The 25,444-nt window shown below is 41.1% G+C and overlaps 3 protein-coding genes across 3 annotated transcripts in view; 2 read left to right on the top strand and 1 right to left on the bottom strand.

Annotated features, from left to right (window-relative positions):
* LOC102215691 (UPF0577 protein KIAA1324-like) overlaps positions 1 to 14,407 on the top strand; it is a 15,945-nt gene extending 1,538 nt beyond the window's left edge. Inside the window, exons 2-22 of the mRNA XM_005747250.2 lie at positions 3,016 to 3,136; positions 3,207 to 3,396; positions 3,501 to 3,648; positions 4,427 to 4,516; positions 4,601 to 4,706; positions 4,788 to 4,937; positions 5,190 to 5,278; positions 6,544 to 6,724; positions 7,418 to 7,546; positions 7,995 to 8,085; positions 8,198 to 8,300; positions 8,479 to 8,616; positions 8,757 to 9,029; positions 9,126 to 9,299; positions 10,059 to 10,248; positions 10,651 to 10,747; positions 10,832 to 10,933; positions 11,076 to 11,202; positions 11,328 to 11,506; positions 12,985 to 13,147; positions 13,240 to 14,407. Coding sequence (XP_005747307.1) covers positions 3,016 to 3,136; positions 3,207 to 3,396; positions 3,501 to 3,648; positions 4,427 to 4,516; positions 4,601 to 4,706; positions 4,788 to 4,937; positions 5,190 to 5,278; positions 6,544 to 6,724; positions 7,418 to 7,546; positions 7,995 to 8,085; positions 8,198 to 8,300; positions 8,479 to 8,616; positions 8,757 to 9,029; positions 9,126 to 9,299; positions 10,059 to 10,248; positions 10,651 to 10,747; positions 10,832 to 10,933; positions 11,076 to 11,202; positions 11,328 to 11,506; positions 12,985 to 13,147; positions 13,240 to 13,308 — 2,910 coding nt within the window. The 3' untranslated portion in view covers positions 13,309 to 14,407. The remainder of the gene's footprint in view (positions 1 to 3,015; positions 3,137 to 3,206; positions 3,397 to 3,500; positions 3,649 to 4,426; positions 4,517 to 4,600; positions 4,707 to 4,787; positions 4,938 to 5,189; positions 5,279 to 6,543; positions 6,725 to 7,417; positions 7,547 to 7,994; positions 8,086 to 8,197; positions 8,301 to 8,478; positions 8,617 to 8,756; positions 9,030 to 9,125; positions 9,300 to 10,058; positions 10,249 to 10,650; positions 10,748 to 10,831; positions 10,934 to 11,075; positions 11,203 to 11,327; positions 11,507 to 12,984; positions 13,148 to 13,239) is intronic.
* A 355-nt stretch (positions 14,408 to 14,762) lies between these two features.
* On the top strand, positions 14,763 to 23,309 carry LOC102215404 (tetraspanin-9). Its single transcript, XM_005747249.2, has 9 exons — positions 14,763 to 15,076; positions 19,653 to 19,694; positions 20,149 to 20,228; positions 20,326 to 20,517; positions 20,592 to 20,666; positions 20,763 to 20,864; positions 20,957 to 21,088; positions 22,084 to 22,167; positions 22,865 to 23,309. The coding sequence occupies exons 3-9, from the start codon at positions 20,166 to 20,168 to the stop codon at positions 22,934 to 22,936; spliced, it is 720 nt and encodes a 239-aa protein (XP_005747306.1). The 5' UTR covers positions 14,763 to 15,076; positions 19,653 to 19,694; positions 20,149 to 20,165; the 3' UTR covers positions 22,937 to 23,309.
* A 956-nt stretch (positions 23,310 to 24,265) lies between these two features.
* amdhd1 (amidohydrolase domain containing 1) overlaps positions 24,266 to 25,444 on the bottom strand; it is a 4,758-nt gene continuing 3,579 nt past the window's right edge. Inside the window, 3 exon segments of the mRNA XM_005747248.1 lie at positions 24,266 to 24,420; positions 24,841 to 25,001; positions 25,317 to 25,400. Of these exon segments, the coding sequence (XP_005747305.1) occupies positions 24,315 to 24,420; positions 24,841 to 25,001; positions 25,317 to 25,400 (351 nt within the window). The 3' untranslated portion in view covers positions 24,266 to 24,314.

Here is a 25,444-nt window from a genome sequence, read left to right as displayed (position 1 = left end):
TGCATGTAAATTCAAGCATAGTTCAACTGTGCTTTTACTTTCGAGGTCACAAATTAAGTTTAATGGCCACTTACTATAATTTCCTATTGAAATGCACAATATAAGAGTGTTAGTGAACTTTTCGTCTAACTGTTGGAAAAAAATTATAGACGCAAATGTCTCTAAATAGTAAATAAAAATGTTTCACACTTAATATAACTCAATAAATAAAAAACTAATTTCTCATCAGAGTTTGAATTCTGGGTAATAAAACAGGATCCAGCCTGTGTTAAATAACAGTTCACTGCCGTCAGTTTATAAAATCAATAAAACCTACCGCACCCTGCATCAAGGAGCCGCTAAGCCACTGGGAGCAGTTATCGTTATTAGATTAGATGAGATTCAGCTTGATAGCTGTCACACAAAACATGGAAATACAGCATTTAAAGAGGTGTGAAACGTCTGAACAATGGTACAAAATGAACATTAGTCTAATACATGATGGAAAACATCAGCAAAGTCTTGATCCCCGTTTCCAAGGAACCAGACTTTCTTATAATTTTTTAAGCTGTAAGAAATGTTGAGAAACAGTTCTCCTGTTTTTTAAGCTTTTTCAACATTCATCTTTGTACATTGGCTGCTTTTTCACTCATTTTCAGTCCAGTCCTTGTACCTGACCTTTTTTTGTTTGTTGAACCTGTTAACACTGACCTATGAAACATTCAAGTGCACAAAAGGCACCAAACTCAAGGGGTGAAGCATAACACCCCTTGAGTAGGGGTGTCTACTCATAACAGACAACAAAGAACTAACTTTAAATGTTATCTTTAGGCACTTTGTTATCAACAGTCTGTCATATAAACATATTGGTTCCAGTTTCTTTAGTTGAATGTATAAAAAAAATGTCAACGATGACATATTTTGATCCACCAACCAAAACCATCAGGGAATCATCTGGACATGGAGAAAATGAATGGGGAATTTTACTTCAGGAGTCAGGGCCATTAAAAAAGCGGGCACTGACAAGTTGATTCCTTATTTTAGCCAACAATAGCAGAAATAAGGGATAAACTGTTGAAAATGGTGACTAAACATCATGTTAGGCAGGGAAAAAATAAAAATTACTGGTGGTTTAAACACTGAGTGTAGATGTACATCAAAATAAAGCATGAGAAGTGGTGTTACTGAGGGGGTCTTTACATCACATGAATGGGCTTTCTGGGTAAGTCAGATGAAAACGGTTGGAAACCTGACTGAAAAAGCATAAACAGTAAGCGGTCATATAACAGCTGTGTGCTGTTTTCTAAAGATGACCTTAATACAGCTTCAGAAGTTTCCAGATGTTTTTTTCTGCACTTAAAAAAATACATTGTTAGAGAGATTAGGGTCCTATCAAATCCTCAAACCTCTGCTGTAAAGAGGCACTGAATTTTATCCCGTCCCTGCTCGCTTCCTTCCATCAGTCTCCATGACAACCGGCGTGAGTCACCCAGGAGACCAGCAAAAGGCATTAGCCTGTGGTTTTTTTTTTTTTATCAGTGTAACCTTTCCCCCCACTGTCAGCACATTAGCCCTCTTTGTGTGCAGAAACACAGAAAGGTGAATCTGAGCGCAGGTGATGCTGCTGCTCGCACGGCAAAGCCTCATTTTGAATGTTTGCTGGCGTGTTTGTCGGAGGGGGTGCGGCATGAATGGCCACGTTTGTCACTGCGGCGAGGTGATTAGTCATTTAAAAGAGCTCGGGCTTATCTGCACCACACACACACATCTGACATCTGAAAGCCATCGCTCTAGCACCGATTGACTCTGTCAGGTTTATCACTGCGATTGTTTCAGTTTAATTAGCTGCTGCTCGGATGTCAGTCGGCGCTCAGAAGATTTGTTTGTCCAGTTGAACAGCAGGATCGAGGGAGGAGATGGAGATCTGCCAGAGCGAGGCTTTGGACTCAGAGGAAGTTGCTTTAAAAGTACAAAGAATGCTTTTCTTTGGGTTTATAAAAGACACAAATGAGCATGCCAAAGATAAACCTGATTTCATATATTAAATGAACTTCATATTTTATTCAGTGCGACTTGAAAAAAACTAGTGACTGACACAAAAAAGTCACCGGGAAGGTTTTTATTTGGAGCTACAGATCAATTCAGGTTCCCCATGTGCTCTTATACAACCAGAGGTTGTAAATAGATACATTATAAATAGTATGTAAGACATTTTTCCGTTATTACTTTACCTTTTAGTGCCCTTTAAAATAAAGGGCACTAAAAAAGAGGGCCTGTGGATGAACATTCAGTTCCCTCAATGAGCATGAGGTCACAGCCAGCAGTCCTTTGATAAGATGACCCGCTAACACGCTCTTAATGGACCATTAGATGACCGGTGGATGGTTGCGGTGGACATTGAGGTCAGCCATCTTTTTACCCTGTAAACGTCTCCATGCTCTCCTTTGTACGACCAGCTTTTGTTGAATGTGGAATCAGCAGCAGAGCAGTGTTGTTAGTGTCAGGCTACACAGGGTCAGCTCTTATTGGGGAAGCTATGTTGTACTGTATGTGTGTGTAGCCTGTGCGGGCAAATTAGGCAACATTAGGCAAACAGTGCTAAGGGGAAAAATTTGAAACCACCAGTCATTTTTGGTCCAGTTCAACCTATCCACCAATCCACAGATTTGCTGTTTCGTCCATTAGGACTTTCATTCTTTACTCACACACGTATGGTATTTAAAATGTTGTCTGCCGTGTAGTTCTTGATGACTCTGAAAGGCACAGGCTTTCATCAAGCCTCACCAGGAAAAACGTGAGGTTTGGCGGGTACAAACAACCTCAACCTGATGACGATTCTAGATGAAAACTCAGAGTATCACAAGCAGTGTTGGGATTCCCTCTGAGGAAAATTGAACTCAAACCCACAAATATGAACCCTGAGTCAGGGAATCATCAATGTGAAACAGTCTCATCTCCTGGGAACCATGAATGGATACCTTATTGATCTTTCTATCTGCGTGTCTGTGTGTGTTTGTGTGTGTGTTCATCGTGCAGTCAGAGTACTACTACCAGTACACAGAGTGTGACAGCACAGGGGCACGATGGAGGGTCGCCATCCCTAGGTCTCCAGGCTCCTGCTCAGACCTTCCTCCTCCGACCAGAGGCACTGACTGCTGTGAGTACCACCACAGTGTGTGTGTGTGTGTGTGTGTGCACATGCCAACACAGCCTCTCTGTTCCCTCAGCCTTCTCATGCCCGGCTGGGAAGTTTTTGGAGATGTCCACGCAGCAGTGCACGCCGTGTGCGGCTGGTTCTTATTCTTTGGGCAGCGGCCTTCGTTTTGACCAATGGGATGCCATCCCTGCAGGCTTCACCAGCTTAGCCAGCTTCCTCGACACCGGGCCGAATGGAGAGGACATTCAGGCCTGTAAAAGGTGGCGCACACAGCATTACCATTACCATGGAGATGGGTATTCATGTATTATTGAATATATAACAAGATGGAGTATGCTGCCGCTGTGTTTTGCTCTCGTTGCAGCTCATCGTGGACGCCGCAGGGCGTGTATCTGGAGTCCAACCGTGACGAGTGCACGGTGTCCCTGGTTTATGCCGTACATCTGGAAAAACAGGGCTCTGTCTCCTTCACCTATCAGTACCCCGACAACAACATCTTCTTCGAGTTCTATGTAAGCACCTGTAACTAAAATAGTGAATAAAACCAAGAGTGTTTTATTTCTTGATTTATTGACAATTTAGATGATTAGTGATTGTAAATTGGTTGTAGACGACTACCTGTCTGTAGTGTGCTCGGCCTCTTGCCCAGCTTGGTTGAAGTTGTTTTATTACGGGAGTAACTTGTGTTGCTCATAAACTGCATCCTTGAGAGTGTTGTGAAAAATTTGGTCCAAATCACTCATTTTTAATATGAGATAAGATGAGAATTTCTCATAATTACAGTAGCAAAATGAATAGAGCACCAATAAAAATAAACTATAACAATAATACGACACAATAATAGAATACACTCCACAAAGTAGAAATAAATAAATGTAAACATAAGTATGATTCATTCTATTTATGCTATTAAAAAACTTACATGCAAGACCTTTAAAAGCTTGCTATGAAAGAAGACATTTTTAATTATTCTTACTGGTTAAAGAATAATGAAGGTAGTCCGGAGGCGGCTGAGCTTACCTTTGCACAGAGAAACAGTCATACTGCAGATATTTGTTAGCTGATGAGTTTTGAGTTTGTATGAGCTTGACTTGTTTTTAAGCCTATTTCATACAGATGAAATGTAGTGCTTTAAAAAGTCAAACACAAGGCTGTGCAAGTTTATTCAAGTTATACTCTGGGTGTAGCGTTTGTCCGTATCCATAATGAATTTAATAGCAGGTAATGTTGAAGAAGAGTCATTTTTGCTTGTTTGTGTAGATAATAACCTCTGTGTTAACTTGTTCTCAGGTCCAGAATGAGCAATGCCAGGAAATGGCTCAGACTGACGATCAGAAATGGATAAAAGTCACCAACAATGGAGAATGGGACACACACACGGTGAGCACGTGTTTCTACCTCTGTGTGTGCAAGCTGCTGCAGTATCATGTGATGTGTGGCTCACTGTGTGCACCTTGGCCTCAGGTGAGCCTGAAGTCTGGTACCAACATCCTGTACTGGAGAACCACTGGGATACTGGTGGGGGGGAAGATGGTCAAGCCTGTGCTGCTGAAGAACATCCAAATAGAAGGTAAAAGTTGACCTCCAGCACAGGGTCGGATGCTTTTTGCAGGTGTGCGTATACTTAAAGCATCTCCACACTTTTGTCCAGGTGTCGCCTACACATCCGAGTGTTTCCCGTGCCGACCCGGTTGGTTCAGCCCGACCCCCGGCTCCTCATCCTGCCAGCCCTGCCCCAGCAACACTTACTCTGTGAAAGGGGCGTCCTCCTGTACGCCCTGCCCCGAACACCACTACTCACGTACGTACAGGACGCCCAACAGCACCACAACAAACAGTGTTTACATTATTTCAGTCATAATGTAAACAGTGTAAGCTCTCTCTCTCATGTTTGACATGGTGAACTTACAGTAATAATAAGCTTGCATATTTCCTCTGAGGAGACGGCTAAGGAAACACCTTCCCTCATAATAATAATAGATTCATTTAGTTTTAGCACCTCGTTGGTCTCTGCTGATGCTCATCCTGCCTCTGTGTTTGCGTCCTCTCTCAGACGAGGGATGGCCTGAATGTAAGGAGAGGCCACCGTGCTCGGAGAAGGATTACTTCCAGATCCACACAGCCTGCGACAGCGAGGGGAAGGTCAGCAGTGCTTGCATGTTTCATATTTCTCTCTCTCTCTCTCTCTCTCTCTCTCTCTCTCTCTCTCTCTCGCTCACACACACACACACACACACACACACACACACACACACACACAATGACCTTTTTAAATACACAAGGACAGATATGCATATAAACACGCCCTGTGTCGCACTCATATGCAAAGTCAACAAGGAAAACCAGAGCGAGTGTATATGTGTGTGTGTGGGTGTGTGTACCATATTTATATATCTTTGTGGGGACCAAAAATTGGAATGCTACTACACTTGTGGGGACCATCAGTCCCATATGGGGACAAAATTCACATCCCCACAATTTTGAGACTCAAAATGTGGTTTTAGTGTCGGGGTTATAATCAGGTTATAATCAGGTTTAGGCTAAGGGTTATGGATAGGGATAGGTATTATTTTAAGCGTACTAATTTATACTTATTAATATTTAATTCAAATTGCATTTATGCAGCACCGAATAACAACAGTAGACATTTTATATTGTAAGGTAAAGACCCAACAACATGAAAAAAAAAAAGAAACCCCTACAATCGTATGCTTGGTGACAGTTGGAAGGAAAAACTCCCTTTTAGCAGGAAGAAGCCTTTGGGAGAACCAGGCTCGGTTCTTTGAACATATTTAATATAATGACCAAATATATTAATGAAGAAAATTAAATTAAATATTTTTATAAGCTGGCTTCCTCCGTGCCTGATCATTTTTGTATTTATTTTATATTTGTTTTTAATTGAACTGCTTTAATAGTAACTTTCTTTATTCCTTACTTTTAATCCTTTTGTGCAGCTGGTATTCGTGTATCTAAAATGGTTTCACCTTTTAAATGTTTTACTTACTTTTTGTTTCCTCTCTCATCTCGTTTATTATTTATTATTATTTTTATTTACTTTGTCACATATTTCTGACACTGCCTGTCACGTGATATGTACAGCACTCAAATTTTATACACTGTACGTATGAAAAACCGTGAACGTTTCACACAGAAAGACAGAGGTGATTAAAATGCATCATTAAAAGTGTTCGACGGCTCATTTAGTGTTGTAGCAAAAGCAGGTAAAGTCTCTCAGTGCGATAAACAACCCATGAAAACTCAGCCTGAGAGGCAGCATGCCGACTGGCTTTTGTAGAAGTGCACCTTGTTACAGGGCAGTAAAAAAATCTCACCTTTGTTTTTTTAAGGTGTTTGTTTTTGCTTGAGCAGAGTGAATTTCCTGCTTTAAACCTGCTTTGTTACAGACACAGGTGCTGTATCGTTGGGTGGAGCCAAAAATCTGCGTGGAGAACATCACAGGAGCCGTGGAGCTGCCGGCAACAGGCCAGAGAGAGCCCTGCCCTCCCTGCAACCCCGGCTACTACAACAGCAACGACTCCACCTGCCTGCCCTGCCCACCTGGAACGCACTCGGACGGCACCTACGGTAAACCTGCTCACACCTATCCTCGCCGGCCTCACCCTGGTGTTGATAAAATTTAAATCTGTTTTCATCAATCTAAACATCTTTATCGTTTCCACTGCTTCGTGTTCATACAAGAGCTGGTTAGCGATACTTATAAATGCTTTAGAAAAGCATTTAAGGTATAAATACATATAGAATTTAAAGAAGCAGTACTCAAATTAAAATAAAATACAAGTAAAAAATGAAAAATGAGTTTAAAGCAGTACATAACAAACATTTACAAAGCAATAAATAAATGCATGTAAATAGATGTGGCATGCTGTAAACTGCTGCAAACATACTTTAACTAATAAAAACAATTACAACAGTCATACAACTTGTACACTTAAGCTGGATCCTGTACTTGCAAATGAGCTCTCTTCCAATAAAAACCAAAGTTCATTTAATTCCTTCATTATTCTCCATTCAAAGGCTGGACGTCCTCCCAGCAGTTTACAAAGCCTCTCCATCTGCTTATATAATGATCACCTCTGTCCATCATTATGAGATGAATTTGTTTAAGATCGACCCGGCTGAAAAGATTGTACAAACACAATTTTGTACCCAGGAGGTAAATGTCATTGTCGTGTCTAAACAGCTTTTATGTGTTCTTTGCGTGTGTGTGTGTGTGTGTGTGTGTGTGTGTGTGTGTGTGTGTGTGTGTGTGTGTGCCAGCGTGTGCACAGTGCCCTGCAGGTACCGAGCCGGTGTTGGGTTACGAGTATAAATGGTGGAACGTGCTGCCTTCCAACATGAAGACTTCCTGTTTCAACGTGGGCAATTCCAAATGTGACGACAAGAACGGTGAGCACACGGATGCCTGACACGTTAGTAGATATATTTATAACAATACTTTGTTTATGTAACACCTTCAGCTGCAGACTTTACAAAGCACTATGACAGAAAAGAAAAAGCAGAAAATGTAAAATATTAATTTTATGGTTAATTACAGTAAAATTTACATGGAAAATGTAAACACAGTGAAGGAAACTACAACACTAGCCATTCCCCGTGTATCTAATCACTAAGAGCAAATGCAGAGGTGACAGTGACAAATGAGTCAGAATGAACACGTCTGGGTGGAAAATGGGCTTTGTGTTGAGCTTGAATTGCGAGCTGAAATCACCTGCAACCACTTTTTACCCATTACTGCTGTGCTAATTGTGGATAATGTTGTAAAACAACCTCTCATATGCTGTCATGGAGAATTACGGAGGTGTAATACGAGTGCATCGCGCCTTTTGCTTCACAGGATGGGAGGTGGCGGGAGATCACATTCGCAGCGGAGCAGGAAGTTCGGATAATGACTATCTTATCCTCAGCTTGCATGTCCCTGGCTTCAAGTAAGTCTGTGTGTGTGTGTTTGTGTACAGAGAAGAAACCAGCCTGTCCTAATGATGACAAACAGGATCTGTGTGTTACTAAATGCGAGTTTGTGTTTGTGTTTGGTGACAGGGTCCCAGCCTCGCTTTCAGGGATGACCGGCAGCGAGTTTGGCCGGATAACCTTTGTGTTCGAGACCATCTGCTCAGCCGACTGCGAGCTCTACTTCATGATGGTGTGTGCCTCTTTGTGTTCATTTCCAGCAGAAGGTGGTAATTAGGTGGCTAACTTTACTGAGTGAGTCAGAATGGTCACGTCTCATCATCGAGGTCTGGTTTATAATGGTGTTCTGCGTGTTACTGCTCAGTTAGCAAATCCTTTGTTTTTGTGTTTTATTGGCACGCCCCCTGCAGGACGTGAACAGGAAGAGCACCACAGTGGTGGAGTCCTGGGAGGGCAGTAAGGGCAAACAGTCGTACTCGCACAGCATGACCAGAAACGCCTCCGTCACGTATACGTGGGCCTTCCAGAGGACTAACCATGCTCTAGATGTGAGTGATTTTCAGTCGTGTGATTTTTATTCATGGCGTCAGCTGTTAAAGCAACGTTATTAAGGCTCTGCCGAGAGTGAGGCTGTCTCAAATATCAAGATATCCAACAAGGAATTGCGGTGGCGTATTTTTGTCTATAGGTCCGTCGTTTCATTGCTGACACGGTGAAGATCTACTCCATCAACTTGACGAACGTGATTGACGGGGTGGCATCAGCGTGCCGTGCCTGCGCTCTGGTACCTCAGAACTCCCAGCGTGCCGGCTCGTCCTGCGTTCCCTGCCCAGCTGGTTTTTACATCGACAGAGACACCAACCGATGCCAGGAGTGTCCCCCCAACACACACCTGGCTGGGCGACAAACCTACGGCCAGGATGCGTGTGTCGCGTGTGGACCAGGAAGTATCAGTAACAAGGTGAGAGCCCTGCAGTCATGATACCTCATTCTGGATCATCATGTTTTAGTACTTTTATCCAGTTAAGAGAGATCATGTTTTTCCTTTTTCTTTCAGGAACACTCCCGGTGCTACAGCGACTGCTCCTTCACCCACACGCTGAACAACCGCACCCTGACCTTTGACCTCAGCGCCCTGAGCGATGTGGCCTCGCTGACCATCGGGCCCAGTTTCACCTCTAAAGGCACAAAATACCTTCATCTGTTCAACATTAGCCTGTGTGGCCACGGGGTAATTGACCTGCTTTGTGCTTACATCAGCCTCAAAAACACTTCAGAGATCAGCCTGTGAAGCAAACGTATTTAAAAATCATTTAAATGTTCTTTTGTTCTTTTTATCTTTCACCTGTTTTTTATTGAATGTTTTAAGTGTAAGGGATATAAGAACTGAGTTTGCTTATCTTGTATGAAGTCACCTAAATTCTTGTGATCTAAAAAACATACTGAGAATTACTTTTTAATGGTGGATATATTGAGGCAGCACGGTGGTTAGCACTGTTGCCGCGCAGCAAGAAGTTCCTGAGTTCAATTCCACCATCAGGCCGGGGTCTTTCTGTGTGGAGTTTGCATGTTCTCCCTGTGTTTGTGTGGGTTCCCTCCGGGTACTCCGGCTTCCTCCCACCGTCCAAAGACATGCAGTTTGTGGGGATAGGTTAATTGATTAATCCAAATTGCCCATAGGTGTGAATGTGAGTGCGAATGGTTGTCTGTCCCTGTGTGTTACCCTGCGCCAGACTGGCTACCTGTCCTGGGTGTATGCTGCCTCTCGCCCTATGACAGCTGGGATAGGCTCCAGCACCCCCGCGACCCTGAAAAGGATAAGCGGAAACGAATGGATGGATGGATGGTGGATATATTGTATATTTGACCGTGAGATGAGATGTTCGTGTCCACATCTCGTTAGGATGTAAAGCGGTGAAAAATAGATGTGAAAATAATCTGACATTAGAGAAATTATACACTGACAGATTCATTTTGGCGCTGGCTGCAGGGAAAGAGAGCTGCTGTCTGCACCGATAACGTCACAGACGTGTCCAACAAAGACGACCAGAGCGACGCAGCTCAGTTCGTGAACTCAGTGGACAGCTTTATCTGTCAGTCGACCATCATCCCATCGGATGGGCGGGGCTTCAGAATGGCCATTTCCTCGCAATCCATCAGCCTTGCTGACACTTTTATTGGTAAGGGCCTAAACAGAACTTCCTGAGTCACTCACTTTCAATCAAGCTTCTTCATATACATACCTGGGAGTTTCACTTAGGGTTTAATTACATTTCTCAAGTCTAGTTATCATATGGAATCAAGTCCCATCAGTGGAGGGTGTCTATTTGTAAAGCCTTAACTGACCAATCAGGTTGGATTAAGAGAATTCTGACGTTTCACTATAAGAAAAACTAATGGAAACAATTTGTGAAACAGATTTATTTGGGACTGACTCGTGAGCGCCCCCTGCTGTACCCCTGGGTGAACAGTTTTAATTGGGTTGGATCACCCAGATTGGTGCTGGTTGAATAGCGTCATGCAGTTTTGTGATAATCAGCTGGTAAAAACCGCCTTGATCTCTCTCCCCTTTGTTTTTTCAGGAGCGACAGTAGACACGGTTCTCAATGGTGTCAGTGCCGAACCAGATCTTTTCCCGGTAAACTCACAGGATGTTTCCGACATCAATTTCTTCTACAGGTAAAAAGAAAAAAGAAAGCTGGAAGCAACAGTCAAATATTTTTGTTGTGTTCAAGTCCCTGATGTGTGTTTGTGTTCCTTCAGTTCAACGCAGGTGACGGCATCATGTGATCTGGGTCGGAGTTCAGTCATCACCGTTCGCTGTAACCCAGAGAAGTCTGAGCGAGGAGAGCTCTCCGTACCCAGGTAGTTGCACGTCAGTTAAAGTGTAGTTTCTGTATAGATTTGATGTTTATTTTTATACTTTGATAACAAAAACATTCAATAACTAATAGGTAACAAATGTACTACTCTTAGCAGCTCTATAACTGATCTGTGTGTTTGACAGCTCCTGTCCAGCAGGAACATGTGATGGATGCACGTTTCACTTCCTGTGGGAGAGTGCCAGCGCTTGTCCACGTTGCACTGAGGACGACTACCACCGGATAGAGGGAGCATGCAAGGGAGGCGTCCAGGTAACTCACACCTTCCCCATACCTCATTTACTTCACAGAAAGCCGGAGTCTCTCATACTGAACAAACTGATTTATAACCTGAGAAAACACATTAATCAGTAATGTAAATCCCCTTATGTCATCAGGAAACTCTATATGTGTGGAACGAGCCCAAATTGTGCACCAAAGGAGTGTCTCTGCCTCCCCGGAGCTCCTCCCCGTGTGAGGCCATCGCTCTGTGGCTTAAGGTCGGCGTTGGAGGCGGGGCCTTTGTGGCCGTGCTGCTCGTCTCCCTCACCTGCTATTTCTGGAAGAAAAACAAGAGGTAATAAGAGGCACCCTAACAGCAGGCCAATGTGCTCATTAAGATCACAGCGAATTGTTATTAGTGGTCAGAGATGTTTGTCTGTGACAGCAAATTCTTCACCCTGAAGGCACCGGTGACAGTTTTAATGCCCAGCGTTGCAAATCAGTGAATCGTAAACATGTTGCAGAGTGAACTCAAAAATCTGTTTGTAACCCTTTATGATTACTATCATCTTGAATGTATTTTAAAGGCTAGCAGGATTGAGAACATGCTTGTGTATGAAAAGAAATAATCTGTCTTTATTATCACCGTAATTGTGACCTCTTGTATCTATCTGTCTGTGCAAATACAGCACACTGAATGTTTGTGTATCATGTGATTAAGGTCACTGTAAGTAGATAAACCAAAGAAAAAGTGAGAATATTTAGTGGAGGGAAAGACTGTAGATTTAACAGTGATTGATTTTTTTTATAAAGAAATTGAATGAAATTTTATTCTAGACATAAGACAGATATTTATAGTTATAGCACAGCCTCCAATCAAGGGTGCGATCCTCGTGTATTTTACCTTACATCATGAATTCATTTGTAGCTAGAGCTTTCACAGTAAAGTTTAAAATTTACACTGGAAATACTTTTTAGTAATGTGTAACTAATTTTTAGTAAAGTTTAAGTAACTTTAACTAATGTTTAAGTAATGTTAAGTAGTGCATAATTCCAATATATTTTAGTGGAAAAACAAATCAAATTTCCCTATCTTACACTGTTTATGCATTATATTAGTGTATATCATTGAAGTTCCACTCTTGAATTGTCCTCTTATATTACATATAAATATGTAATAAGGGCTGGTCTCCCCTTCCTGCTTAGAAGAAAAAATAAACACCAGCAAATGCTGCAGGGCATAGGCCCAAATTATATGCTACTTAAAATCACTAACAGTATAATTTGTGCATTACTCCCTTATTCTAGTGTATCCAATGCTAAGTATTTCTATGACTATATAATTACATTGCAATTTCAGATTGAATGTACGGAAATTACTTTTAATTCTAGATTAATTGCACTTTTAGGGCTTTATTATAAAGTGTTAGGAAAAAGGAAAATCACATAAATATTTCCTGAAAAATTACAGTTAACAAAAGAAAGAAGAACGAAGATATTTTCAGTTAAGTGAGAATATGGTGAAAAATTATGGAAAAGTGTCAACAATATCCCACAAAGGAAATTGTCTTAATATTAGGCTTTGAAAATGATTATCATTTGACATCAGTGTAAAAAAAGAAAAGAAAAGAAAAGCAGCTCTGTGAGAGATGAGTAACCGGGCATGAAGGGGGTGACTGAGTACATAAGAGGCGTGATTTTCTTCAGAAAGCTGAGTCAAATAGATAAGTCATGGAAAGAATTTCTGTTTAAAAATACACTCGTACCGGATGCTGTCTGATGTTAAATGATACACTGCCTGATTGTGATTCACACCCTGTGGTCTGTGGCCAGGCTGGAGTACAAGTACTCTCGTCTGGTAATGTCTGCCAACAAAGAGTGTGAGCTGCCAGCTGCAGACAGCTGTGGCCTGGCTGAAGGAGAGGAGCCCGATGACGACGTGGTCTACGCCCAGAAACCCTCGCTGCTGGGGAAACTGCGCGCCATTGCCAACAAGGTGTGCATAAAGTAAATTTTACTTCACGTGTAAAGACTTACCATGTCTCTTTGATTTTACACGTAACATTTCTAATATGTGCGTCTCAGCAGGAGGATGGAGAGAGCAGCGAGTCTGTGCAGTTGAAATCCTCACAGTCTGATCGATGGGTCCTGGGTTAAACTGATGCCAGCAGAGGAAGAGCGAGGCTGGGCTGACACAACAGAGGAACAGTCTGTTAGCAATGGTCTCGCTGTCCACCTCCCTACGTGTCTCTTATAACCTCCTTCATTGTGGGGGCACCTCTACACACCCCAGTTTGAGGACAGCATGGACAATGGCTTTAACTCTTCCACCCTGGAATACACAGGAAGCTCCTGCTTTATCACCATGGATGCTCAACAGCAGTTACAGAGAGAGGAAAACAAGCTTTTAATGTTTGGGGTTTTTTGTATATTTTGTAATTTAATTTGGTATTTTCTGTTAAGAGTCACGTATTTATATTGATGTTATGATGTCAAACCTTTATTAAAGTTCTCTTTGGCTTTGGGGATTTCTGTGTGGATGTTTGGGGTTCACATACAAGCATTAATTATATGACATCATCATCCACCCACTCTGCCTCCTTAACAGACACCTGTTATTTTTAAAGTAGGCTGAGGTCAAACACCTTTAACACGTAATTTGCATGTATACCTTTGTAATTGGGAGTGAAGGTTAAAAGCTTGTTTTTATTGTATTCCTGACTTAAGGCCATACTTTTATTGTGAGCTTGGTACATGGGTATTATAAATGATAAAGATGGATGTAGCCAGCTTGGTGTTCTTTGGTTCACTGTTATTTATATCACCACAGCAGTCACCTCAAAGTGCTTTATATTGTACGGTAGAGAGCTTAAAATAATGCAGTTAAAACTCCAGCAATCAGGCAACCCCCTATGAGCAAGGAAGTGTTACTGATGTCACAGAGTGAGGACAGCTGATCGCAGGAAGTGTCTCTGCAGCCAGAGGAGTCACCTCCATTTGGCTGTTAGAAAAAATACACTTTTTAAAAATCTGTGCGAATTTCTTCATTATTATTATCCGTCATGTTTTGATGGTGTGTTTGTTGATAGGAGTGTACAGGGCTAAACTGATTAGACAGTGCCTCACAGTGAAAATGATTAAAGACCAAAAGCATACTACAAAAGCAACCCAAGACTTTCTCAGGGCAAAGAAATTAGATATTTTTAAATGTTTTTGAAAATGTGGGACTGTGCAATATTTCTGTTAAACCCTTTGAATTAAAGATGAATGTTTGCACTTCAGTCTCACTGTGATGCGTTTGATGACCATTTAAATTCCATTGTGGTGGTGTACAGAGGCGAAATAACAACGAGTGAGTCATGTCCAAAACCCTATGTAGCTATATACATACTTATATAAAAAAAATTTAAAACTGTATGTATAACTTAACTCAGTATAAACGTCTTGCATTATTAAATAGTGTTAATCAGTATGGAAATATTTTTTTGAAATAAATTGATATCTGGTCGTTCATACTCTTGTTTGCTGTTAGATGTTGCAGTACCGCTGTTGACCGCTAGGTGAAACAAAACTGTCATCATTGCTCTTTTGGGCTTCAACTGTGTCGATAAAATCGGAGGATTGAGCCACGATAGGAAACTATGTGAACTATTCTAATACTCATATTTATCCAGCCGGGGTCTTTGACCGGCTCGCTGTCTTCCCTTCCCCCGAAAGTCACGCCTCCAGTCCTCCAGTTCTGTGCTCCGCCTTTCTCCCTAGAAAACGTCCTCCTCCTCCTCCAGCCATAGAGGAAACTTCCGAGCGGACTTCGTAGCTTCCAACTGCGGGATTTGTACGTTAAAAGCCGCTGATGCTGTGAGGCAGAGCACCATGCGGACCTCCAGAAGTTAGCGGGGAGATGAGCGCAATTTCATTGACTGCGGTAAGAAAGTGATCCCCCATTTTTTGTCCTCATCCTCCTCCTCTTCTTTTACCCGACATGGACATGGAAAGAATCACGGCCTGAGCCGCGGCGAAGTGGGCTAGCTTCGTGTAGGCAGACATTAGCATTTTTTCTTATCGCTAAAGTATAAAGTTGGTGAATTTAAAAATAACACCGGTACAGTTACGCTTACCCACCCCCCTCTCTTTTTTTAAAAAAGCGCAAACTGTTGACCGCAAACTGAAGTTTGGGTGATGACGTCACCACGGGACGAGGATCCCACTATATGTCTAAAAAAACAAAAACAAAATGGCTTTTCTCAGTCAAACCACGTCGAGGCAGAGATTTATTGCACGCACTAGTTTTTAAATTTGGAAGCTGCTGTATCGTTGGGCGATGTTTTGGGATAGTTTGTGATGATGTGAGCCAGAGGGCATGAAAAAAATTCTGATTTAATATAATTGTGAAGCTTAAAAATTTATTTAATTACGTACTTTTGTAGTGCCCACGTCTGAAAGCCCCATTCAAAATGTGATTGTGTTGACTGTATATAAAAGATGGAAGATGTCATTATTTTCAAAGGCCAGAAGGGGGCGACTTCTCTGGTTGCAAAAAGACTTCCAGTTGTATGATGGGTTATGGGAAAGTGAACCTTGTCTCCCCTGATGGAGTGTAGGCAAATGCTTTTTTAATGACATTAATTAAAAATGCCATCAATTAATTATTAATTAATTGTATTTGTTAAACTAAGCAAAGTTAAAAATGTGCTCATGCTACCTTTAGTGAGGTCACAGTACAAGAGGTGAGTGTTTGACACCAATACTGATGATAAAAAGACCTCTATCCAGATCTGGATCAACTCCAAAAGTTAATCACTTGTAAGCTGATTCAAGTCTTACCTGTGTTCAAAAATAAATCAATAAAAAATAACTTTTTGATTTAATCTTGCTAACAAACAGAAAACTGTTACAGCGTTAACCACTGCTGAATGAATTTGAACTGTGTGAAACAGTACCATTAGTTTGTTGCAGGCTCACTATGGTGAACATATTATTTATCTGAGAGTATGACTCTCAGCATAGATGTAGTTATCCTGTTACAAATTAATAATAATGATAATAATGTAAGAAATATTAAGGAATTGCTCAGAGTAAATGTTTTTTAAATGTTATATTTTAATAATGGCATTCAGCCATATCGTAATATCTTGTTAACATAATTGGGAAAAAATAATGGGCTCTGGCGTTCTACTTTCCATGTTCAGCAAGTCACTGATGTTGTGTCTTTGTTCTTCTACCCATCTTTCCTTTTTATCTTAAAAGTCTCTACATTTTTGTGGATATTAAAACACAATGCAGAAAAATCGTTGAAATGATTAACATCTAAATGCTGAATGTTGTTTGAAATATTTAATTGTTGTGTCTTATTTTGTATTGTAAAGCACTTTGTGATATTTGTTCTTGAAAAGAAAAGAACATACCTGGGACTCTCCACCATTTGGTCTTAGAACTTCTCGGATGAGAAGTGAAACATCTTCAGGAAACTTAAAGTCCTGTCGCTTTCTTTCCACGCTCCTTAGACTACCATGACTGCTTACTTTACTTACTTATTAGTCATTTTAAAATAACAGAAAGTTATTGTCTCTGGTTGATAGGTTTTTGTTATTGTTTTGCTACTGTGTTACTACAGTGTGTATGACGTTAAATGTTGTAGTAGAGAAACACACACACACAAAAGGGATTAATTAAATTTAAAATTATACTACTATTTCAGTTTGTTTAGATTCTTTGTCATATTTTATTCTCATAATTGTCACATGCTTTGACCACATTTAAAAAACAACTGTTAAAAAAATCAAATTTTTGTCAAAAATGTTTATATATAAAATAATAATAAATACTTGACAGAAAATCTGAGTTTGTGCTGTTGTTCAGTAGGGCTGCCATGATTAGTTGACTAGTCACGTTTACGTCGACTATCAAAATCGTCGACGACTAATAGTCGACGCGTCGTGTGAAGCTTTGTAAGATCCCAAAAGACGCAGGAATAAGTAGTAGGATTTAAGAGTGTAATAACGGATTGAAACAGAAGATGGCAGCACTGCATGTAGAAGGATGCCAGCTGCCGTTAAATCCCGAAGAAGAAGAAGCAGCGTCCGGTATCGTAGCTGTGTACAAATTCAGGAACCGCATCCTTCTGCCCACATTTGTAGGCCGATTACGTTACAGCCACACGACGAAGACTGTCCAAATTCGAAGACTCCGACAAATGCGCCCTTCATTTCCCCAGATTTGAAGGATGGGTCGGGTGTATACTTCGTCAAGCTTCCAACAATGGTGGCAGCTAGTTAATTTTAATGTTACTCTTATTATTCTTTCTGGGTCACAAAATAAACGTTTAACATATTTTCAGGCGAGAATGTAGCTGTAAACCTCAAATATCTGCTCAGTTTATCAAGACACCACATACTTTCAAAAGTGCTCTGACGTTTTCTGAGACGTCTGTTACCCACCAGCTCGATAGCTAGCCGGGGTTCAAGGCTCACTAAAGCCCGTGAGAACACTGGACTCCCGGAAAATTGTTTTCAAACCCACCGCCGTCTCTCGCTACTCACTTAGTCACTTAGATAACTTAAAAATGTTATTGTTTGGCTTTTTTCAGTACTTTATTTGTTCCTGAGTAAATCGGTTTGGCTGAGATTAAAGTTAAAGTTTTTACACAGCTGAATAAACGTCAAGCAGACAGCTGATTATCAGAAGTGTGAGATGCTCGAGAATATACTCCAGTGTCCTGTTATATTTTTGGCAAGGCAAGGCAAATTTATTTGTATAGCACAATTCAACAACAAGGTGATTCAAAGTGCTTTACAGAGACATTAGAAACAAAAACAAATAAAAAGCATGATTTAAAATTGATTAAAACAAGCAAACAAACACACACATTTCACACCTGTTCGCGCGATCTGAACCCTTATCGTAAGGGGAGCTACCAGATAGCAAGGAGCAGACGGCAATCTGCAAATTTCATTAAAATTTAATAAACTATCATCTTGTCTTTATTTTTAGTTAGCACATACCTTAAACACTTAAAGCTGTAAGCTAATGATAGTTATATAAGAGCAGATGCTGCTGGTGCAATAAGCTGTACGTTTTACGTCCAGTGGACGCATGATCTGATTAGTCGACTAATCGCAAAAATAATTGGTGACTAGTCGACTATCAAAATAATTGTTTGTGGCAGCCCTATTGTTCAGACAAAATACACATTTTTAAAGGTTTACCTGGATATTGGGATATTTGTAAAGTTAACATGTTTATAAATGAATTAATGAAATAATCAATAGCTATGTGTAGTTAGTTATTAATTCAAAATTCAGTTTAGGCTTTTAACAATTCTATATATATTTAAAATTATATTCAAGGTAAAATTATTATTTTGCTATAATGATTTTTTTTTAATGTGGATATTTTGTTCTGTGCTGTAAATACAAATACAAAAACAATCCATCTCTTTTCTCTTTTCCTCACATTTGGCTCAGTAAACTTTTCTAAAAATGCACAATTTTAACAAATTACATTTACAATTGAAGGAGATGCATTGTTAAAAAGACAAGTTTGTCTTCATAAAAGGTTCAATAATGTAAAATGCTTCCAAAAAACTAGGGTCTGTACTTGGAGGCTAAATTCTGTGTTTACCAACATTACTGGTGATATCAATACGGCTAAAATTAGAGTGTGCAGTCTGTGTCTGCTGGTCCTTAAATGAATTCATTTCCTGTGAGTAATGTCTTTCCAGTTTTCTATTTTTAACTTTTGGTGGTGGGGAGACCGAGAAAGACACCACCTAAAACATAATGTGGAAAGTACTTGGACTTGGAGAAGTTGTATTATTAGTCAGTTATCTGTTAACCACACTTACGTCTTACTGAACTTTTTACAGTTTACAGGGTAAATGCATGTGCTTAAAAACATTTACAATATCTCAAATACAATTTTACAAGTAAGAGTAAAATCTATTACACTTTTTATGAATGGACCTCATGAAAATTTCCATTAAATTTAAATTTACACTGCCTCTAAATTTAATATGGATCATTAATTTTGAATTGCTCAGTTTGTCATTTATAGTTTGACTAAAACAGTTTCAGGCTGTTTTGAATATTTCTAAAACGGTAAGAACAGGAATATAAGCTTATGTATAAATAAAGTTTTAGAAGCGAGCCATAGTTGGGATTTTTGAGTGTTCAGTCGTTTTTGTTATTTATGTGACCTTCTCGTCTTGAAGTTTTTATTTAAATAACAAAAGCAGAGGACAAATTCACCACTCCCACACTTTGGACGAGTGAAGGATGTGTGGAGCTGTCAAGTTAGATGCTACCAAACAAAACACGTTTAAGAATGTTCCTAAACTCAACCACATACTTGTTTATTTGTTTTTGTTTTTTTACCATACCCTTCATTTTAAAGTGACAACAGTTTGTTTGTGTGGTAAGTTCAGTATCAGTTAAAGTGGTATTAAAAACTTGTTTACACCTGTAGGCGCCGTGTTAATGCTCGTGTACGTTTGTGTGTCACAGGTAAACCACTAGAGCTTCTGCGTTCTCCTGCTTGTTCAAGTGGTGAGTTCATCTCCTCTTTGCTGTGTTGTGGTTGTACTTTGAGTCCCTGCAGAGGAAACTGTTTACAGTCAGTGTTGCATAATGTGCATCAAAGCAGACTGTGACTTGTGACTTGTGGTTTTTCTGTGCAAACAAGCAACACACAACAAGTGAATCATGTTTTGTTCCCTTAAAAATTCAAAACATTGCCACTGACTATGATGTAGGTGCAGCTCTACGTAATAAAAGTTCATTTTAGACCTAAATTAAGTAAATACTGGTGGTTGTATCTTTGCACAGACCAAAATAATTTAAGAAACTTTATCAGCGCACAGTGGGAATAGTGGTGCCCTAAAGGGGAATTTGGGTAGTATTCTTGAGATCAGTTTATTTCAAAGCTTTAGTAACTTTTTTTTTAGACTGTTAATATAAATCTGCCATTAAAAAATCTTTATTTATTTATTTATTCATTCAGTGCCTGTTGGTTCAGTCATGGCTCGCGGCTGCATCTGCTGTGTGAAGTACATGCTCTTCCTCTTTAACCTGCTCTTCTGGGTAATTTTTCCACACGCACCGACTCGGCAGTAAGAGATTAAAGCAATTTATCGTCACCGAATCAGCAGGAAGTGTCTGAGTTTCCTGTGTGTTTCAGCTGGGAGGCTGTGGATTGCTGGGTGTCGGCGTATGGCTCTCGGTTTCTCAGGGCAGCTTCGCCACTCTCTCTCCCTCCTTCCCCTCGCTCTCCGCTGCCAACCTCATCATCACCCTCGGCACCGTAGTCATGGTGACGGGTTTCCTGGGCTGCCTGGGTGCCATCAAGGAGAACAAGTGCCTCCTGCTGAGTGTGAGTGTATTACCGTATTTAGTATAAATGAACTTTTGTTCATCTTATGTTGACACTTTTCTTCTTTTATTCAGTTCTTCATCGTTCTCCTGATCATCCTATTGGCTGAACTTATCCTCCTCATCCTGTTCTTTGTCTACACCGACAAGGTAAGACTGCAAAACGCTAGCAATCATGCTCACTCCCAGGCTGCAGATGAGTGTGCCTTCATATCCCATGATCCATCTCTGGTTCTGTGTGAACAGGTGAGTGAAAATGCCCGTCAGGACCTGAAAGAAGGGCTGGTGCTGTACAACACGGACAACAACGCCGGCCTGAGGGATGCTTGGAACACGATACAGGGAGAGGTGAGCAGATGCATTAAAGGCAACTCTTTAATCCAGCTGCTTGTTGACTGAATGATGCACTGTCATTTCCTCCCTTCCTGCTTGTTTACTAGTGGAAGTGCTGCGGCGTGATGAACCACCGCGACTGGCACACGGCGTTCCATGCTGACGTGGTTCCTGACCGCTGCTGCCAGCAGGTTTACCCGGACTGTGGACGCAACACCTCCAATGTGTTCTGGACACGGGTCGGTGAAGTTATCAATCTGCTGATTGTTTTATTCCTTCTGTTGTCAACAAGGCCCAATAAATTTAACCACTTAAGCCCCACGCCCCCGATACCGGGGGCAAAAAGGAGGAGATCACGTTTAATCGGTTATAACACGGGGTCAGAAACATAAATCCCGACATGTGTGGTATCCACAGAAACCTCTGAATCTCAGTTAAAATCTCATATAAACCATTTCTACAACCACCAAACACAACGAAAACAAACCATGATTAAACAAGCAGTTACGTAAATGCACACAAGTCCGCTAAACAAACAAAACCGCACCAGAAATTCTTTAGACTTCATGTAACCGGCTAAAGAAAGGCTGAAGCTATCACCAATTCCAAACACCAAGTTTCACCACACTTTGACCAAAATTCACTGAATGAGCCGCAAAAGAAGACCACAAAAACACATAGCGGCGCAAATGCACTAAGACAGAAATTGACTTACTGTCCCGAGTTTTGCCGGTAGCACGTGATTATCAGCAGTTACCACGCCTAACTAGCTGCATCAGAGCCATGTTCAACAACTTCCATTTTAGACCCACCTACAGACACATGACTGGACAGAGGCCACATGCAGTAAATTTGGGCCCACGTGGGTTTTGCCCTTGCAACTTCTGATTGGTTGAAGTGACATGAACGTGGCACAGTTACTGTGATCCTATTGGCTCAAACGATTAAAAAGAGGTCTCTGGTTTAAAGTGAGCTGCACAACCACGACTCATATAGTTAATGAGTTGGTGTTACAGTTCTTTTCCTGTTTTCCTGTTATTTCTTTACCTCGAACTTAATCCCAAACTGTTTTTGTTTTATTTGAATTTAAAGAAGCATTAGGTTGTGTTTGAATGTGTCAGAAACAACAACAGATGTTAGTAACCATGAACAAAAGGAGAAAAGAGTGAACTCAGTGTAAAGCGTTTTTGTGACCAGATGTCTCCTGATGATCTGGTTTCCTTTGTCTTTTCAGGGCTGTTATGAGAAGGTTGAGGAGTGGCTGGACGACAACAAGCACCTTCTGGGGACTATTGCGATGTGTGTGTTGGTCATACAGGTGAGCAGCACTTTATCCGGTGGTCACATCCAGACTTTACATACTCACAGGGTCTGTGCAGTGAAGCAAGTTCAACATATCCAGGATGTAGTTTCCTTAACTTTCTCAGGGTTACAGAATCACAAAAAACTAAATAAAAATTCATTTAAGACATTTTACTGCCAATTAAGGCCATGTGCCTTTAAAGACTTTGTTAGGGACCCTTTCCCTAACAGCTGTGAGATACCACCCCAGGCTACCTGGAGGTTCTGTCTAAGGCTACTGGGGTTGGCAGGTTGCTGCTGAGTGTTAATATGGCACATTACAGCAAGTCTTCATGGGCTGTATTGACAAGAGTAAAACGAGGCAAAAGTTTAGGGCGGTTTCAGTATATTAACGCTCAAAGAACAACAGGAAATAAACTTCCCCTGGGGATCTATTTTCTTACTCATGAGAGGAAAAACAAAAACTTCAGACTGTCCCATAACCCTAGAGACCATCTTATTATCTTCCAGGAATTGTGATACAATTTTCCAGGGAACTGATCAGCCAAAAAGCCTTGATTTGATCATGTAGATCTCTTATCAGACTCCAGAAACGGTTTAGGGCTGGTTATGCTGGTTAAGAAGGGAACCACCTTCTAAAGTTAACTCGCTAAGCACTAAATCCTGCCTCATAACACAGCTCTTTATTAACTGGAGTGTTTTTCTGTTTCCAGCTGCTCGGCATGGCTTTTTCCATGACACTTTACCAGCAGATCCACCGGGCAGGGAAGAAGTACGAAGCCTGAGGGGATTAATGGAGGTGTTTCACACAGCTGAGCTTTGGGTACATAGAATATATCATCGTTAGAGTTTTTAAAAAGCCAGTTTATGTGTACCACTACAACCGTATATCTTTTTTCCATCTCTGCACCCATTTATTGTTGTGAATAGCATTTAAATTAGGTTTTTTTTTGTTTTTTTATAGTTAGCTTTTATAAAAATCACAATATATTGTGTTTTTTTTATGTAAAGTAATAACACGAGAAAAATCAGAACAGAAAGAAAGACTGGGAATGAATTATCAAGTCGTTGAAAGCCACGCGTGTGAGAAAAATGCTTAGATAAGGCGAGCGTTGTGTACTAACATGTTCAATAAAGATAAAGAGCACTCTACAGAAATGCGGTTTGAAGAGATTTTTTTGTTCCAGGTGATGATGACTGAGATTTGCTTTTGTTGCTGCAATCCTCTGATAAAAGCAGAGAGAGTTTCAGGCCTCTGCAGGCTTCACAGAGGTCAGATCAGGTAATTCAGTGAACTGATTGATCACCTGAGAGGGAAAGCTCTCTCTCCTGACTCAGCTTTTCTAACAGCAGTGATCTGGATCTAGGTCATGAACCTTTGCCCACTTTCAGTGGCTCTCTGTGACTTTGATTTAAAAAATAAATCAAGACTAAACAATGGTTATTAACATGAGATTTCAGATTGTTTGAGGCCTCTGTTAACAGACCCAGACCGATGGCACTGTTGGTCTAAAGGGCGAAAATACTACTGTTGTCTGAAATGGTAAAATGGTAAATGGCCTGTATTTGTATAGCGCTTTACACATCCAGTCATCCACCCATTCACACACTGGTGATGGCAAGCTACATTATAGCCACAGCCACCCTGGGGCGCACTGACAGAGGCGAGGCTGCCGGACACTGGCGCCACCGGGCCCTCTGACCACCACCAGTAGGCAACGGGTGAAGTGTCTTGCCCAAGGACACAACAACTGAGACTGTCCAAGCCGGGCTCGAACCGGCAATCTTCCGATTACCGTACAAGGCGAACTCCCAACTCTTGAGCCACGATCGCCCACAATCGTCTGATGACAAAGGAAGAGGAGAGGGGGACGGCATATTAGGAGGCAGTGAGAGAAGGAGAGGTAGGAGTGGAAGGATTTTAAATGTAGGGACTGTGACTGATAAAAGGAGAGAGCTGTTTGATATGACATGGCTTCATGCTTGGACAGAGCACTACATGAACATAGATAAACATCTGGACCGAAGCCTCCCAGTGCTTATTGGGCTGACAGGTGTGACCACACTGACATAAGAGACTAAAACTTTATTTTAGTTAGCTCCTTAAGCACACATTTACATTTTTATATAGTTTTACTTCACTCTGTTAACCTAGTTCCACAGTTACAAGTCCAAGATTTTGTTGTTATCATAGACGACGTCCCCTTTGATGATGACATACCGGATGAGCTCCTGATGTCCTCCCAGCTGGTAAATCAGGTGCTCCCACCTGCAGAATGACACAGAGGACAGCCTCTGTTATTTTTATTTCTTATTTCTAATGTAAAGCTGATACAATATTAGATTTTCAATGTAGGAAGAGGTCAGAAGTATCAGTAAAACACCAAATCTAAACATCTGCACACCAAAGTTTCTCTGATTAGGAATCACTAAAACTGCACAATTAATAAAGCTACCTGGTAAAATAATGGTTCAAATTATGAAACCATGCATTAATATAACATTACAGTTAAAGGCAGCACTAAACTGCAAGCAGTGAGTGACTGAGTGCAACACACAGAGTAAATAATTGCACTATTTCCACAATAGAAACACACAGCTGTTTCTTTAAATTTTACCTTAACTTTTTTAAGCTCCATAAAATCATGAAATTGGTCTTTGAAGTGTTCTCTGCTGTGGGTGGGCTTACCGTGTGGCGTTGAGGAGCAGCAGGTCTCCGTGCTTGTTGACCTCCAGCGATCCATGTGTGTGGGAGCGCCCGAGGGCGTAGGCCGCGTTGATGGTGGCGGCGGCCAAAGCCTCTGGCATGGACATCCTCATGTTAACGCAGGCCAGATGCATCACTATCGGCTGAGGGAGAGAAAAAGAAGAACAGAGGGGGATGTAAGCAGAGGGGAGCCTGCAGTTCTTCTATTGGCCACTTGAGGCAGACTCTTGAGGTGAATCAACCCCTCCAGACTTCCATGTTAAAATGTCCAACTTTACATGCCTACAGCAGCAGTTTGCACCTCAGTGGAAGCTAATAACTTATCATTCTTGCTTAAGGAAAAACGGAAACGTAATGTTTAGGCTTCATGGGTAATGTCACAGTACTTACATCCATCTTTTATATACAGAGTGTGGCTGTGACAGAGACAAAGGAGGAGTCAGACATCCTGCACTCACCATAGAGCAGCAGTAGGCGTTGGGGTTGAAGTCGCTGCCGAGGGCCACGATCACTCCAGCGTCCAGCATGTCTCTGGCCCGAGGCTGGGGCAACCTAAACATCAATAAATGTATTACTCGAAAACTCT

The sequence above is a fragment of the Pundamilia nyererei genome, unplaced genomic scaffold, assembly GCF_000239375.1.
Source record: "Pundamilia nyererei isolate P.nyererei 1_Seehausen unplaced genomic scaffold, PunNye1.0 scaffold00192, whole genome shotgun sequence".
NCBI lineage: Eukaryota > Metazoa > Chordata > Actinopteri > Cichliformes > Cichlidae > Pundamilia > Pundamilia nyererei.
This window is presented reverse-complemented; position numbering and strand designations above follow the sequence as displayed.